This window comes from Macaca nemestrina, chromosome 7 (assembly GCF_043159975.1).
Source record: "Macaca nemestrina isolate mMacNem1 chromosome 7, mMacNem.hap1, whole genome shotgun sequence".
Taxonomy (NCBI): Eukaryota; Metazoa; Chordata; class Mammalia; order Primates; family Cercopithecidae; genus Macaca; species Macaca nemestrina.
The window spans coordinates 153846354-153861241 of record NC_092131.1 but is presented as its reverse complement, the minus strand read 5'-3'; the positions used below and the strand labels follow the sequence as shown (position 1 = coordinate 153861241).

The following is a 14888-nucleotide window of genomic DNA, read 5'->3' as shown; positions in this document are numbered from 1 at the left end:
CTCACCATGTTCTACCTCCCATGGAGCTCTGTCCATTTCTTGACATTAGGCTCCAGCTGAGATTTCTTTGGTGTTCCTGAAAGTGGCTCTCGCTAACGGGTCAAAGGTTGATTATTTATCCTGAGCCTCTTCAATCACATTTTCAGTATTTTCCTCATGTGTCATGACGCCTTCAGCTCTTCCTTTCATTCAGTGTCAGGCAGTTCATTAAGCAGATGTTAATCAGTCTGGATGTTTTGGGTAGAAAATGAATGATGTGAATAGCACAGGTCCTCTCCAAAAGGCTGAATCTGCGAAACGCTGCTCAGTGAGGTGTTTGTCCCTCTTTCCCACTTCCTAACTCCATGGGGCATTGCTGGCTATTTTTGTCCTTTAGAAAACAACAGCAATGTGATGTATAATAGCAGGGTTCTAACCAATATTTCATTGTGTCGCACAGGGACCGCGCAAACTGTGTGTTAAGGAGATGAACGGTGGCATGGCGAAAAAACAGGCCTGGCTTATAAAGAACAAAATCAAGGCTTTTTACGCTGCAGTGGCGGCAGACTGTTTCAGGGATGGTGTCCGAAGTCTCCTTCAGGTAAGGCTGCATTCAGGGAATGAGCACAGAGGCAAAGAACAACGAGTGCTCCATGTTAATGAGGCTCCCAGAGTGAACGGCTGTAGTTAGGCAGCCCAGCATCAGAGATCAGTGCAGATGGTTAAGGAATTATTTTGAATTCCTGGGTATAGGCAAAGCTAGAACAAAAGCAGAGAAGTTCTATTACAATGAACTATGAATGATACACTGGAAATGGAAAATGAGGTTGCCTTTGGCCACCAGCATACATTCTGCCCCCGTACTTATTGAAATGCAAATTTGTTCTGGTGGTTGACGACATTCAGGATCCTATTGAAACTTCAAACTATTTTTATATCTCATACTGCATATAGCAATGCTCAAGTCAGGCATTCTTTTCCTTTTTTCTTTTGCAAATGGTGTTAGGGCAGCTGCTAGACCAACTAAATTAATGCATGGTGATCTGGGCATAAAATCTCCCTATCCTCCTGAATTATTTCCAGAACACTGAATAAAATGTAATAATCTCTACAGCTCAACCTTAAATCCCACAGTTCTCTCATCTTTTCTCCCTTATTTTTTTCCTTTTTCCTTCCTTTATCTCTGCTATAGTAAGTACATAAAATCTTTCCCTAGTTCTGATCTTCACAATTTAGAGTGACGGAGAATCCTTAAAACAAACAATCCAAGAGACCCTCAGAAATTGTAGAGCTTGGCTTTCTGAGCATTTTGGGTTTAGTATGGTTGAAAAACCCTAATTATGTATATATGAAATGGTGCATTTGGCTTTCAGAGTTACCGTATCTCAGAGTGTCAGAAGTCAGAACTGCATCCAGGTAACTCAGATGCGCATGCAGGCAGGAAAGAAAAAATATTGGTTAAGCTTAATTGGTAATGTTTTGGAGCTTAAGAGTATTTGATGCAATCCTGTGTCTAATTTCCCTTAATAACACTTGCGAGGTAGCTGCACATGCAGAGAAACCATTTCTGCAAAACCTATTACCCACAATGAGCCCCTTTTCATCTGTTATTAATTTGCTAAACCATGGAAATAGGTGTTACTGCAAGATGCTGATTTTTCTTTCAGTACCAAGTTAGTTTTCAATAGCTCTTTGGTTAAATATATTGGCACTATTAGTCATTTATTATAAAATTATCATAGAAGATTGGTAAAACAAAATTTTCAACTAGGAATGGGAATATGGACATAAAATAAGAGCAGGGAAAGAAAAGACACAAGTATGAAAAAGAACTCTTAGATTAATCCAGAAGAAATGGTAGAAAATTTGAACATGCATACATTCACATGCATTTCTTCCCATAAAAAGTGAAGTACAGGGGAGCCATGGCAAAAGGACAAGACAAAGTGACATTAAAGGAAGCACTGCAGTTATATCATCTCAAATAAAACCATCTTTGCATCTAAGAAGTTATGGTACAAATTATCAAATCCTCAGAGTGTAGCTGTGGAAAAGACTACATCCATAACTTCTTACTGCCACACATTTGCCAAGGGCCAAATGAGGACTCCAAGAAGCTGCTGGGCTAGGAACAGTGCACCAAATGTTTTGGAGGCAAAGTTTATTTCAGGAGCCCTCCTTCATTGCCTATCTCCTTCCACCTGCTACTGTTTCCTCTAAAATGTCCAGCTCTGGCATTTCTTTCACTCTTCCCATGACACAGAACTAACTTCCATGACTCCCACTGCTCTCCCATCTTATTTTTTTTTATTTGAGATGCAGTTTCACTCTGTCGCCCAGGCTGGAGTGCAGTAGCACGATCTTGGCTCACTGGAACCCTCGCCTCCCGGGTTCAAACGATTCTCCTGCTTCAGCCTCAAGAGCAGCTGGGATTACAGGCGCACACCACCATGCCTAGCTAATTTTTTGTATTTTTAGTTGAGATGGGTTTTCACCATGTTAGCCAGGCAAGTCTCAAACTCCTGAGCTCAAGTGATCCACCCACCTCAGCCTCCCAAAGTGCTGGGATTATAGGCATGAGCCATCGCACCTGGCTGCTCTCCCATCGTTACCTGTCAATGTCTCACCAACTCCCAAGACTCAGTCGAAATACCACCTCTCCTATGAAGCTGGCCATGAATCCTCACCTGTAATTCAAGTTTCCTTCCTTTGTTCTTCTATATGAGTTTCTATTACATTTGCATGTATATTAGAAGTATTTGTGTAAATATTGTCTTCTTCACCATGTTTAGTTCCATGAGGCCAAAGAATGTGCTTCACCACTCTCCCACCAAAACTGACATAGCACTGTGCAATTCATAGATGCTTAGTAATATTGTCAAATTAAATTTGATTAACTAGAAGCTGTATGCTGTCGTCTAATGAAGGGAAACAACACTTCTGATATGGAAGACGGCTATTAATGATACTGTCATATAAAAGAATTAGGTTTTGGAAACATAATTCAGTCACTCTTCAATAAATAACATAAGTAGAGATTTCAGTGATCCTTGTACATAAGAATTTTCCAAACATGGATTTTATTGCTGATGACATTATGGATATAACAGGTGGAAATGAGCTTTGAACCACTAAGTTACAACATGCATACCAACAGTTAAGCTGACCCTCACTTGATTTTAAATTATTGAACCATTTTAATGAGTGTGTCAGAAGAAATGCAAATGACTGCTAATTTAGAAAAGCTACATTTCTGTCATCTAAAATCCATTTATAGCTGAGATGATTTAGAATTAATCTTTCTATTTTATGCTTGGGTACGGGCATGAAGGACATGACTAAAATGTAATCTAATCTTCAGAATCTTCAGAACATTACTTCAGTGCTCCTTTAGACATTATTTTTCATTTGTGCTGGTAGTTTCCCAGTACGGTAAGGATTGCCCATGTTTTTATGTCCTCTGTTTAGGCCTCAGGCTTAGGAAGAATGAAACCAAATACTCTGGTGATTGGATATAAGAAAAACTGGAGGAAAGCTCCCTTGACAGAGACTGAGAACTACGTGGGAATCATACAGTAAGTGATGGCTTTCAAGACGCGTTCTTGTTTATAAAGCACTAACCAGGGCAGTACATAACTTGTACTGCACATAACACTGTTGTGTCAGATTAAATTGCCTGAGAAGAGCACATTCCCCTGGTACTCTGACTTCTTTCCCAAGGTGAAAAAAACACCACCAATAATAGAGTTTGAGGGAATCAGAGTGTCAGAGGAGGCAGGGTGAGAGAAACACCAGTGTCAGAGAAAAAAGTAAATGTTTAGAGTTACAACCTTAAGATCTATTTACAAGATTAAAAGCAAAGCACAGCTAAGCAAAGAGAAATTTTTCTTTCAAAACACCTGGAATCTTGGGTTGGCTGGTGTCTTCAATTCAGTCATTGTCTTCTTCTGAGTCTCTGATAATTCGTTCACTATCCCAGAGCCCTATATCTCCCTCTGCTAAGAGGCTCCCATATGCCAGGTGCTTCTGTTACCAGGTGGAGCGTCAATGGCTTGTGCACAGAATGTGAGTTTCTGGTGGTACATAACCTCTAATAGCTTAATATTTCAGGCGGCTTAGGATACAGGTGATAATGATAGATCTTAAAGGACTAGCAGGCAGCAGGCTAATGTCTTTAACATGAATTATCTCATTTAATTCTCATAGAAAGATTTCGAAGAAAGTACTATTATTTTTTTCCGATTCTACAAGTTGAGGCAAAGACATTAAAAATTAAGTAGCATACTGAAAAATCTCAGCATTTAGTGACAGAGCTGGAATTCCAACCCAGGACTATCCAAATGCAAAGCTGAAACTCATGACCATAACGCTATGCTTTCTCTATATATTATATACTCCAAAACAAGTATTATATATTTTATACTATATATAATATATATTACATACTTCAAAGTATTTTATATATATTATATACTCCAAGTATTACATTATATATTATATACTCCAAAATTGTGTGTATATGTATGCATAAATATATATATGTGTGTGTATATGTGTGTGTGTGTGTGTATATATATACTCACAGTTTTGGACTATATAATATATAATACTTGGAGTATACATATATACATATAATACTTGGAGTATATAATATGTAACATTTGGAGTATACATATATACTCCAAGTATTACTTGGCTTAGTTTTTTTCCTTTGAATAAGAGAAAACAAATTCTACACATACAGAGAGAAACACTGTAGAAAGTTGAGCCTTTCGACCAGACCAGGCACGGTGGCTCACGCCCATAATCCCAGCATTTTGGTAGGCCGAGACGGATGGATCACCTGAGGTCAGGAGTTCCAGACCAGCCTGGCTAACATGGTGAAACCCCGTCTCTACTAAAAATACAAAAATAATACAAAAATTAGCTGGGCATGGTGGTGGGTGCCTACTCAGGAGGCTGAGGCAGCAGAATTACTTGAACCTGGGAGATGGAGGTTGCAGTGAGCTGAGATTACGCCACTGCACTCCAGCCTGGGCAACAAGAGTGAAACTCCATCTCAAAAAAAAAAAAAAAAAGAAAAGAAAAGAAAGTTGAGCATTTCTTCTAGGCTTGAAAATACTCTATCAGACTCCAGAGGGGTAATGTTAGCTATGCCCAAAAGCCATCTTTTGTGTCAACATCTCTGGAAATGGAAGGTTTCCTGTGTCTGGGATCTGGCTGCACTTTGATTTCAGACCACAGGGTACATGACATCCCCTGGGAGATACAGCTGCACTTCAAAGTTCATCCTATCCACTGAAAACAAGTATACGCTTAGCACTTCTTAAAGTAGGCTATTTCTTCTACCCCTTGTTATTATAATCATAACATTTATCATTATATTGAGCAGATTTATGCAACATATTAACAAAAGCATTCTTAGTTCTATTGAAAGGAAGCATAAGAAAATAACTTTTATCTTCTAAAAGTACAGGAATTACTGAACAAACAGAAATTCACTCAACAGTCTTTCTAATGTGCGGAACCTATCTATTAAGTGCATTGTGTTTCCTGAACATATAAAGCCTGGATGCCACGTGCTGTCATCTGGCTCCTGCTGGTGTTATAAGTTCAGTAAGTTAAGGCTAAACCAGGTGATCGGGATAAGAATTTTACCAGGCTCAGCAAACAGTATTTTGATATGTTTAGAATCAGTCAGTTGCTGATCAGACATTCTTGGAAATTGACCAGATCTGTCCTCTGTTATCGAGATTCTTCAGTAAAATTTCATCTTTACCTCGGGGAACAAAAGGGATGGGGTGGGGCGGGCGGGGGGAGAGCAAATAGGAAGTAATGTGTAAATCTTCAACGAAATAGTCCATTATTTGATACAGAATTACTTCAGACTGTCTTCCAACCTCCCTACCATCCCAAACATTCTAGAAACCCAAAGGGAGCAAAATAATCAAACCCAGTAATACTGAACCAAGGAGCTCTCTGGCTTTTATAGCAAATTAATAATAGATCTCCTTGGTAATAAAGTTCAGTATTAGGGTGACCCATATTTGTACTAGTATAAAACCTAACTGGATTGGTAAAGTTAAATGACTTTACTAGCACAGCAATGAGGCTAATAGTGACAATCGTGTGTCCATATTACATTTCCCTGTCCAATTTTTGTGGCTTTATGACTTAAAGTACAGTATTATTGTTAACACAGGGGTATTATTATAAAACTATAGTATTTTACCATTTTTCTTTTTCTTTTTCTTTTTTTTTTTTTTTTTTTTTTTTTTTTGAGACAAGAATCTCCCTCTGTTGCCCAGGCCGGAGTGCAGTGGCGCGATCTCGGCTCACTGCTAGCTCCGCCTCCCGGGTTCATGCCATTCTCCTGCCTCAGCCTCCCAAGTGGCTGGGACTACAGGCGCCCGCCACCATACCCGGCTAATTTTTGCATTTTTAGTAGAGACGGGGTTTCATCATGTTAGCCAGGATGGTCTCGATCTCCTGACCTCATGATCCGCCCACCTCGGCCTCCCAAAGTGCTGGGATTACAGGCGTGAGCCACTGCGCCCGGCTACCATTTTTCTTTGAATAAAATATTTTAAATGTCTGTAATATTCTTAAGTATGGTTTAGTGTTTTGTTTGTTTGTTTGTTTTTAAGACAGAGTCTCGCTCTGTTGCCCAGGCTGGAGTGCAGTGGCGCAGTTGTGCTCACTGCAACCTCCAGCTCCTGGGTTCAAGCAACTCTCTTGTCTCAGCCTACCGAGTAACCAGGACTACAGGTGCACACCACCATGCCCAGCTAATTTTTATATTTTTTGGTAGAGTTGGGGTTTCACTATGTTGGCCAGGTTAGTCTTGAACTCCTGTCCTCAGGTGATCCACCACCTTGGCCTCCCAGAGTGTTTAGATTACAGATGTGAGCCATCTTACCCAGCCAAGTATGGTTTAATTTTAATCAGAATTTGTATGTATTAGTTTTCAATGGCTGCCATAACAAAGTACCTCAAATTTAGTGGCTTAAAACAATACTTTAGGCTGGGCACAGTGGCTTATGCCTATAATTCCAGCACTTTGGGAGGCCGAGGTGGGCAGATCATTTGAGGTCACGAGTTTGAGACAAACCTGGTCAACATGATGAAACCCAACCTCTACTAAAAATACAAAAATTAGCCAGGCATGGTGGTGTGCACCTCTAATTCCAGCTACTTAGCAGGTTGAGGCAGAATCGTTCGAACCTGAGAGACGGAGGTTGCAGTGAGCCAATATCACACCACTGCACTCCAGCCTGGGTGATAGAGCCAGTCTCTGTCAAAAACAAAAAACAAAAAACGACCACACACAATACTTGATTATCTTACAGTTCTGTAGAATAGAAGTCTGGCATGTGTGGGCCAGGCTGCATTCCCTTCCAGAGGCTCTAGGATAAATTTCTGACCTTGCCTTTTCCAGCTTCCAGAAGCTTCCCTCATGTGGGTGTGGCTCAGGAATGCCTTCCTCAATCTTCAAAGCCAGCAATGGCTGGTCAAGTTCCTCTCACATCACATTACTATGACCTCCTCTTATGCCTCCTAATTTCACTTTTAAGTACCCTTGTGATTACTCTTGTCCCATCCAGGTGATCTAGGATAATCTCCCCCATCCCAAAGTCCTTAATCTAATCACATCTGCCAAGTCCCTTTTGCCATGTAAGGAAATACATTCACAGGTTCCAGGAATTAGGATACTTTGAGGGTGCATTATTCTACCTAACACAGAATCCAAATTTTTTTTGTGGAGCACATTGTCTACTTTTTATAATTGAGGACAATCAGAAACAAGATTTGTTTACGAGGAATTTACTTTGTAACAACTTGTGCCAGAATGGACCTATTCTGTTAAGAAAAGATTATTTATGGTTTGGATTTTGAGTGGATATTCATATTGCTCCAAACTTATGTATACCAAATGAAAATGCAGGTTGACTTTGGCCGTTGGAAACTGTTTGCATATGGTGGGACAAGTGTTTTTGGGGTAGGATGACCTAATGGCAAGAAGTCGTTAAGTTTTAGATCCATAGAAGTATAAACAAAGGACCTCCCAATGAAAAAAAATTTAAATGACTCAAAGTATTAATTGACTTGCTTCCATGTTTAGCACCAGAGAAAACATTTATGTCTTAAACTTTAATCTCTTCAAACAGAGATAAAAGAAAGACAGACTTTATTTCTCTTCTAGGTAATCAAATTCCTTTGGGTTGCATACAGAGAAAACACAGGAGCGAGTACGTAGGGTTGCCATGAAAAAGCATTGCTCCAAGTGACCAGTTTAGAGTCAATTCTGAAAATAGAGGAACTGGAGACATTTCTAACCATGTACTTGATATCAGAAATGTTATAGGAGTCCTTCTAGGAGGCAGCCAGGTTGGGGGTGGTGGCTAATCATTTCAAAGAGTCTTTGCAGTCTGTAAACTCTGTGTTCTAAATATGCCAGTGATTGTTTTGCTCGCTGTATAAAAGATTCTATTATTTTTAAAAGATGCGACAAGCTCTTAATCAAAATTCTGATGTATAGTATTATTTGAATAAATTGGCTAGAGTGAATAATTTAGTTACCTCTACCCAAAATATACTTTAAAAAGGCATAAGGGAAGAACAAACAAACAAACACATGCATCAGCTCTTGGCTATATTCTAAAGTGGATTTTAATAGTTTCATTATATCAAAATCCTGGAAGCAAGTATAATACTAGTCCTAAGCTTGAGGATTAAAATAGCCATTTAAAACACTAACTGCTTTGCTTCCTCTTTCAGTGATGCATTTGATTTTGAGATTGGCGTGGTTATAGTCAGAATCAGCCAAGGATTTGACATCTCTCAGGTTCTTCAGGTGCAAGGTATGTACTTTCTTTATTCAATCAACAAGTATTTATTGAGCACCTACTTTGTGCCTGACATTGTTTTAGGATATAGCAGGACACGATATAGACAAAACTCCTTAACGGTGGAGCTTACGTTCTAGTGCTAACTCATAGTGCATATAGTTCCCCCAGTATTTTCTCCAATGCTAACACAAGCAGCCTTTGCCCTGCTAATCACAAATATTGAGGAATTCAAGGTGGTCATCAATTATTTTTCTTATCACAAAACCACAAAGCCAGCATCAAGGAAAATAAACAACTTCAGTAAAATAACCTGCCAAATTAATTTCTGCAAGATGTTTCAGAAAATGAAGATTAATTCTTTTCCCAGAAAAACACGTATTTTGCTTTTGAGAGTCTATGAACTGGTTTGTAGCTAACATGGAAATGAGCCTGAATGTATCATGCTGTGAATCACTAATCTAAGTCAGAGGCAGAAACACTAATTCAGATTAGTGACTCTTTGTTTTTTCCCTGTAGAGAATTTGGTATACTTGCTTAGTCTTAGAATTTAAACATACTCTCTTGTGTATGAAATAAAGAACATACTGATATACTTACTGAAAAATTAGCACAAGACATGAATTCATGACTCATCTCTTCCGCTGAGCCTCACAGCAGAGTCTGCTTACAACACAACATTAAGAAAAAAATGATGCTTTTCTGGTGCCTGTTATGTGCCAGGCATAGTGTAGGTGCAAGTGATGCTGGGTAGACTAAGATTAATAAATTCTGTCTGTGCCCTCAAGAGACACACAGCCTAGTAAGGGAAGTAGATCAATTATTAGCATTATAATAAGTATAAATAAGGAATTATGGGAAAGAAGGAAGGGGCACCTACCTCACTCCAAAAAGGCGTTCTGGAGAAAATTACTTTTGATTTGAGATTTACTGAATGAGTAGGAGTTAACCAGACAAAGTTGAGTGAGAGAAAAGTAAAGAGACAGTTTGGAGAATGCATTCCTGACAAAGAGGAAAGTGTTTGCAAAGGTGAGGACATGGGAATAGAGAGGAATGGAGTATATAGACAACCAAAAGCAGATTCATGTTACTGAAGTGAAAAGTAGGAAGCCAACAATAGTAAAATATGAGGCTGCCACTATAAGGAGGATCTAGACTGTAAAAGCCTCATTTGCCATATTAAAAAGATGGATCACATTCTGTAGATAATGAGGAACCATCAGAGAGATTCAAGTGAGGGAATAATGTGGTCAAACTTGGGTTTTAGATCTCATGCTCTTTTGGTTATACGGGGCATGGACTCATGACTAGAATGGAAATAGACAAATCAAAGAGTTCTACAATAATCAAATAAGACAAGGAGACAGCTTGAACTAGGGCAGCCTCAGTTGGGATGGAGAGAAAAGAACAGAGTTGAAAAGTATTTTGCAGGTACGAAGAGCAGCGTTTGGGAGTTGATTGGATGTGTGGGATATGGGAAAGGGAGAAGTAAAGAAAAACTCCTTGGCTGACTAGATGAGCCAATGGAAATGGGAAATGCAAGAGGAAGTACAGGTTTAATGAGGAAATGCCTGGCTCAATTTCAAACAATCTCATGTGGGAAATCCTACGGGAAATGTCTAACAGACAGTTAGACAGTCCTCATCGTAAAAGAGAAATCTGAACTGGAAATACAGATTTAGGAGATGTTATGGGCTGAACTGTGTCTCCCCGCCCCCACCAAATTCATATGTTGAAGTGCTAACCCCCAGGACCTCAGAATGTGACTGTATTTGGAGACAGGGTCTTTAAAGAGGTAATTAAGGTAAAATTAGGTTATTTGGGTGGGCCCTAATCCAATATTACTGGTGTCCTTATAAGAAGAGATTAGGATACAGACTGAAGGGTAATCATGTGAAGACATGGTGAGAAGGCAGCTGTCTTCAAGCCAAGGAACAAGGCCTCAGAATGAAATCGATCCTGCTGATGCCTTGATCTTGGACTTCTGGCCTTCAGAATTGTGAGGAAATAAATGTACATTGTTTATGACACCCTGTCTGTGGCATTTGTTATGGCAACCTGGGTGGACTAATACAGGAGACATCATGGCTAATGTGAATTGAAACCATCACCCTAGAAAATAGAACTCAAAGAGTGTGTGTAGCCAAGGACTCCAAAGAGTAGGAAAAAGGCCCCAAAGAAAAGAAGGAGAGGTCAGAAAGATGAAGAAACCAGAAGTCTGGGGCCAGGTAAACCATGGGAGTACAGTGCTCAAAATGAGAATAATCAACATTGCCAAATGCAGCAGAAATGTACAGTAAGATCATGAACCAAATGGAATTGGCATGACACAGGTAATCTTAGTGAAAGTAATTTCTGTAAAGCAGGGTTATCAGAATCGAGATTGCAGTGGGTTGAGAAGAGACTATGAGATGAACGAGCAGAGAATATGGATGTAGCCAACCCTTCTGAGAAGCTTGGATGGTAACAAGAGGAATGAGATTGAGCAGGCTTACTGTGGGGAACCTATAGACCTCTGAATGGGAGATCAAATCATATTTCCAGACTGAGGAAATGGCACAAGAGAGTGCAAACACTGAAGATGTAGGCAAAGAAAGGGGCGACCCATGGAGTAAGATCCAGGAGGAACAGAAATTGAGGGAAAGGCATGAATGGAAGAGTTGGCCTGAAACAGAAAAAAAAAAAAAAAAAAAACACTTCATCTAAAATTGGAGCAAAGGAGGTGAGGATTGATGATGGGATACGTGGATTTGTGAGAGTGGAGTGATAAATCAAAGAAGATGATGCACAATAGTCTCAATTCTTTCTTTTAAGCTGGAGCAATGGTTTACTTCTAAAAGCAAGAGAGGAATGGTTTAACTGAGAATGAGAAGAAACTAGTTAAGCATTTTAAAAAGTCATGATAGAGAATGAAAAGGATCAGCAAGAACTGATCAGTGTACAACAGTGAAAACCCAGTTGTGGTTGTCCAGTTTTCTCCAGCAGCATGAAGTCTCCAAGGTACAGGAGCAGTACCAGGGTATTCTCAGTAGGTTCAGCAGAAAGAAAAAAGAATTCTTAAGGGCTGTTGCCTGATGGATTCGTATTCTATTTGCTGGTTCATGATTGTCTCCATCAAAACAGGAAAGAATATGAGTGGATTAGGTGAATTTTCTGATGCAACCATTCTGGTATGTTGTAGGAGAAGAGGAGGATGAAGAAAAAAACTAGAGATCAAGTGTTTTTATAAGGTAGCTACTATCTGATTATGTATACTCTATGATAATGAAGAGCATTAAAAAATAAAACTGCAAGGAGAGTGCATCTTATGCAAAATTGGAGCACAAAAGGTTATCTCTTGGTGACTTTAGCCTTCCTTTGTATGCCACTTTTCTTCTTTATGGATATTTTAAACTCCAGATCAGAAATACTAACTCCCACTTACTGGGCATTCACTATTAATGTATATTCCCTCCTAGTAGAACTTAATACTTTGTAGCAACAATAGTTAAAATATTTGAGCACTTATTACGCACCGTCTATTATGCTTCATGTTCACATATAACATTTATCATCCCAGCTACCCTATGAGGAGAGTATTATCATTGTCCCCATTTTACAGCTGGTAAAATGGGGGCTTACCCAAGATTCACAAGGCTAGTCATTGGTAGAGCTGGGATTCAAACCTATATCTGTTTGAAGCCCCTGTTTCATCTTTGAAAAAGAAGAGCTAGAGAGGATGATGACATATAACGAGAGGCAATGGGGAAATCTGAGCTCTGGGAATGAGGCAGAGCCGTTTCTATGTGTTCCTTAAGACACCCAACAAGGGGGCTGCCTGTCTGTGGAAAGATAGACCTAACTTTGAGGGCAGTTACAAGAACTGAATATTAACAGAACTGTTCTGTTGCCAACTTCCTAGGTTTTACTTTAATTTTTTTTCCTGGCTTTTGTGCTATAATGTTTTCCATCTAAAAATGAGAATGCAAAATATAACTTGTATTTAGATTACACATTTGCTTTGTGTGTTATGTTGCTCTCTGCAAGCTGAAAGATGTGATGTAGCTGAAAAGCATTGCTCCCACCCCTCATTGTTCCATCTGCCAAGATGCACCATCAATTTACTTCTATAAAGCAATACAGCAACCAAGTTTTGCTGTATTTCTCAAAGAATCCTGGCAGTGAACTGCATCCCCTTTTAATTTCCCAAGGGTTGTATCCTATTTAAATAAACTTTGATGTTTGAAATATTTCTGCTTCTTAGTCAAGAAAGGGAAAATACAATTGGATGCTAATAAAATAATTACAAGTACCAACTATCTAGGGTAAACAAAGAAAAACAATATTATACAAGTACATGAAGAACAAGCAGAAAAACAACATAATGATAGAAATTAACTTTCCGCCACATTTCCATGCATTGTTTTGAGGTTTATGTAATTTATGACACAAACCTCTTATTAGATTTTGAATTGGAAGAAATAAACTTGCATTTCATTATATTATGCTGTAATTCAGGGCCTAATAAGGGCCTGATAAATCTTAAGTATTACATTATACTATGTTAATGATTATCATCATAGCTTTTCCAACACAGGCACCACAGTGTCATCACAGATTATAATTTAAAGGAAATATTAGCAATTCAGAGTGCCCATATACTGTAGTTAATAAAGCAGTGAATAGAAATCAGCTTTATAGGTAATTTACCAGCTAATGACAATTATTTTTATATTGTATTACAGGCTTATGTGAAGAGAATAACTTTTAATATAAATAAGATCGATGCTCATAACATTGTAACTTGTATACTGTAGCAACTCATCTAATACTGATGACTGATAGTTTCTCTTAATAAATTAATTTATTGCCTGACAACACACACACACACAAAAATCATGATATTTCATACTGCTCACCTCCCAGGGATATTTAGCAAGTTTTCCAACTACAACAAGGAGTCCAAATTATACTGGTAAGAAATAAAGTGATGGAACATGATTTGCAATATATTGTGGTCAAGTATTCCACATAAGTACAGCATGATTTGTGACCATCTCAGAGCACAGGGATACTGCTATGTCTGATCGAGTGGCTTAGAAAAATAAAGACAGATGGCAGTGTAGTAAATAATTACTTGATTAGAAGGCAACCGCTGCAGGATTGCTTCCTGCCTTCTATTCAACTAGACTTCACCTGGGGGACAGCACATTGATTCTTATGAGCATTTACAGCTTTGAGTTATTGAGCAAGGAAAGAATTTTAACTTAATAATTAATAAAGAAAAAGGATGCTGTAAAATGGGAGGGGATGCCATTCCCCAGTGAGTTTCCCTGATCTCCCTTCTGGTGTCAGATAATTGATGACTCTCAATCCTTAAGATTCAAAGCAGGTTGTAACTTGTAGACCTCTGCCTATTTCTAAAAGACATCTTAAAAAAAAAAAAAAAAGACTGGGGACATAACATTTGAAGCAATCTTGACAAGTAAATTGAGTTTCAAAATATAGTCACTCCAACTGGGTACCATATCATCAATTTATAAAGCACTTGAAAATACAGTAACTACTATTCAAAGCAGTTTTGGCATTTACATGACGGCATGGCTCAAGAGTCACTCTTAGTTATTACTATGAAAACTGTTTGGGATGTGGATGACAACATGGATTAGAAACCTACTCTCAACTGAGAGAACCTAAAGGTCTGAGCTCTTTCTTCCACCATCGTAACTTCAGGTTGATATTATAAACATCTTGAAAAGAGAGAAGGGCAGGCGTGCTCTCTATATCTCTATCTCTATCTCTATCTCTATATCTCTATCTCTATCTCTCAGTAGCAATGTGGCCTTATAAACTATGAGATACTACAGAATTATCTAATGTATTCAAGTTCCCAGTAATTACCATTACAGGATTTCCAGGTGGTGGTCCTTTCCAGAGAAAAGTCCCCTCTCCTTCCCCACTTGTCTCTCACACTTCCATCTCCCAGGCTCTTATCTCACTGGTCCCACCTTCTGTCCTCTATCTGTCCCTTTTTTATATAACTTTGTATACAGTATTAACTGCACTTCTTTCAAACATTGTCTT

At 38.8% G+C, this 14888-nt stretch overlaps 1 protein-coding gene across 7 annotated transcripts in view; it reads left to right on the top strand.

Moving 5' to 3' along the window:
- Window positions 1-14888, top strand: part of LOC105490718 (solute carrier family 12 member 1) — a 102031-nt gene that overhangs the window by 61948 nt on the left and 25195 nt on the right. For all 7 annotated transcript variants that reach the window (XM_071066895.1, XM_011756621.3, XM_011756607.3 and 4 more), the window contains 3 exons: window positions 440-580; window positions 3448-3554; window positions 8758-8840. In XM_071066895.1, the coding sequence (XP_070922996.1) occupies window positions 440-580; window positions 3448-3554; window positions 8758-8840 (331 nt within the window). The remainder of the gene's footprint in view (window positions 1-439; window positions 581-3447; window positions 3555-8757; window positions 8841-14888) is intronic.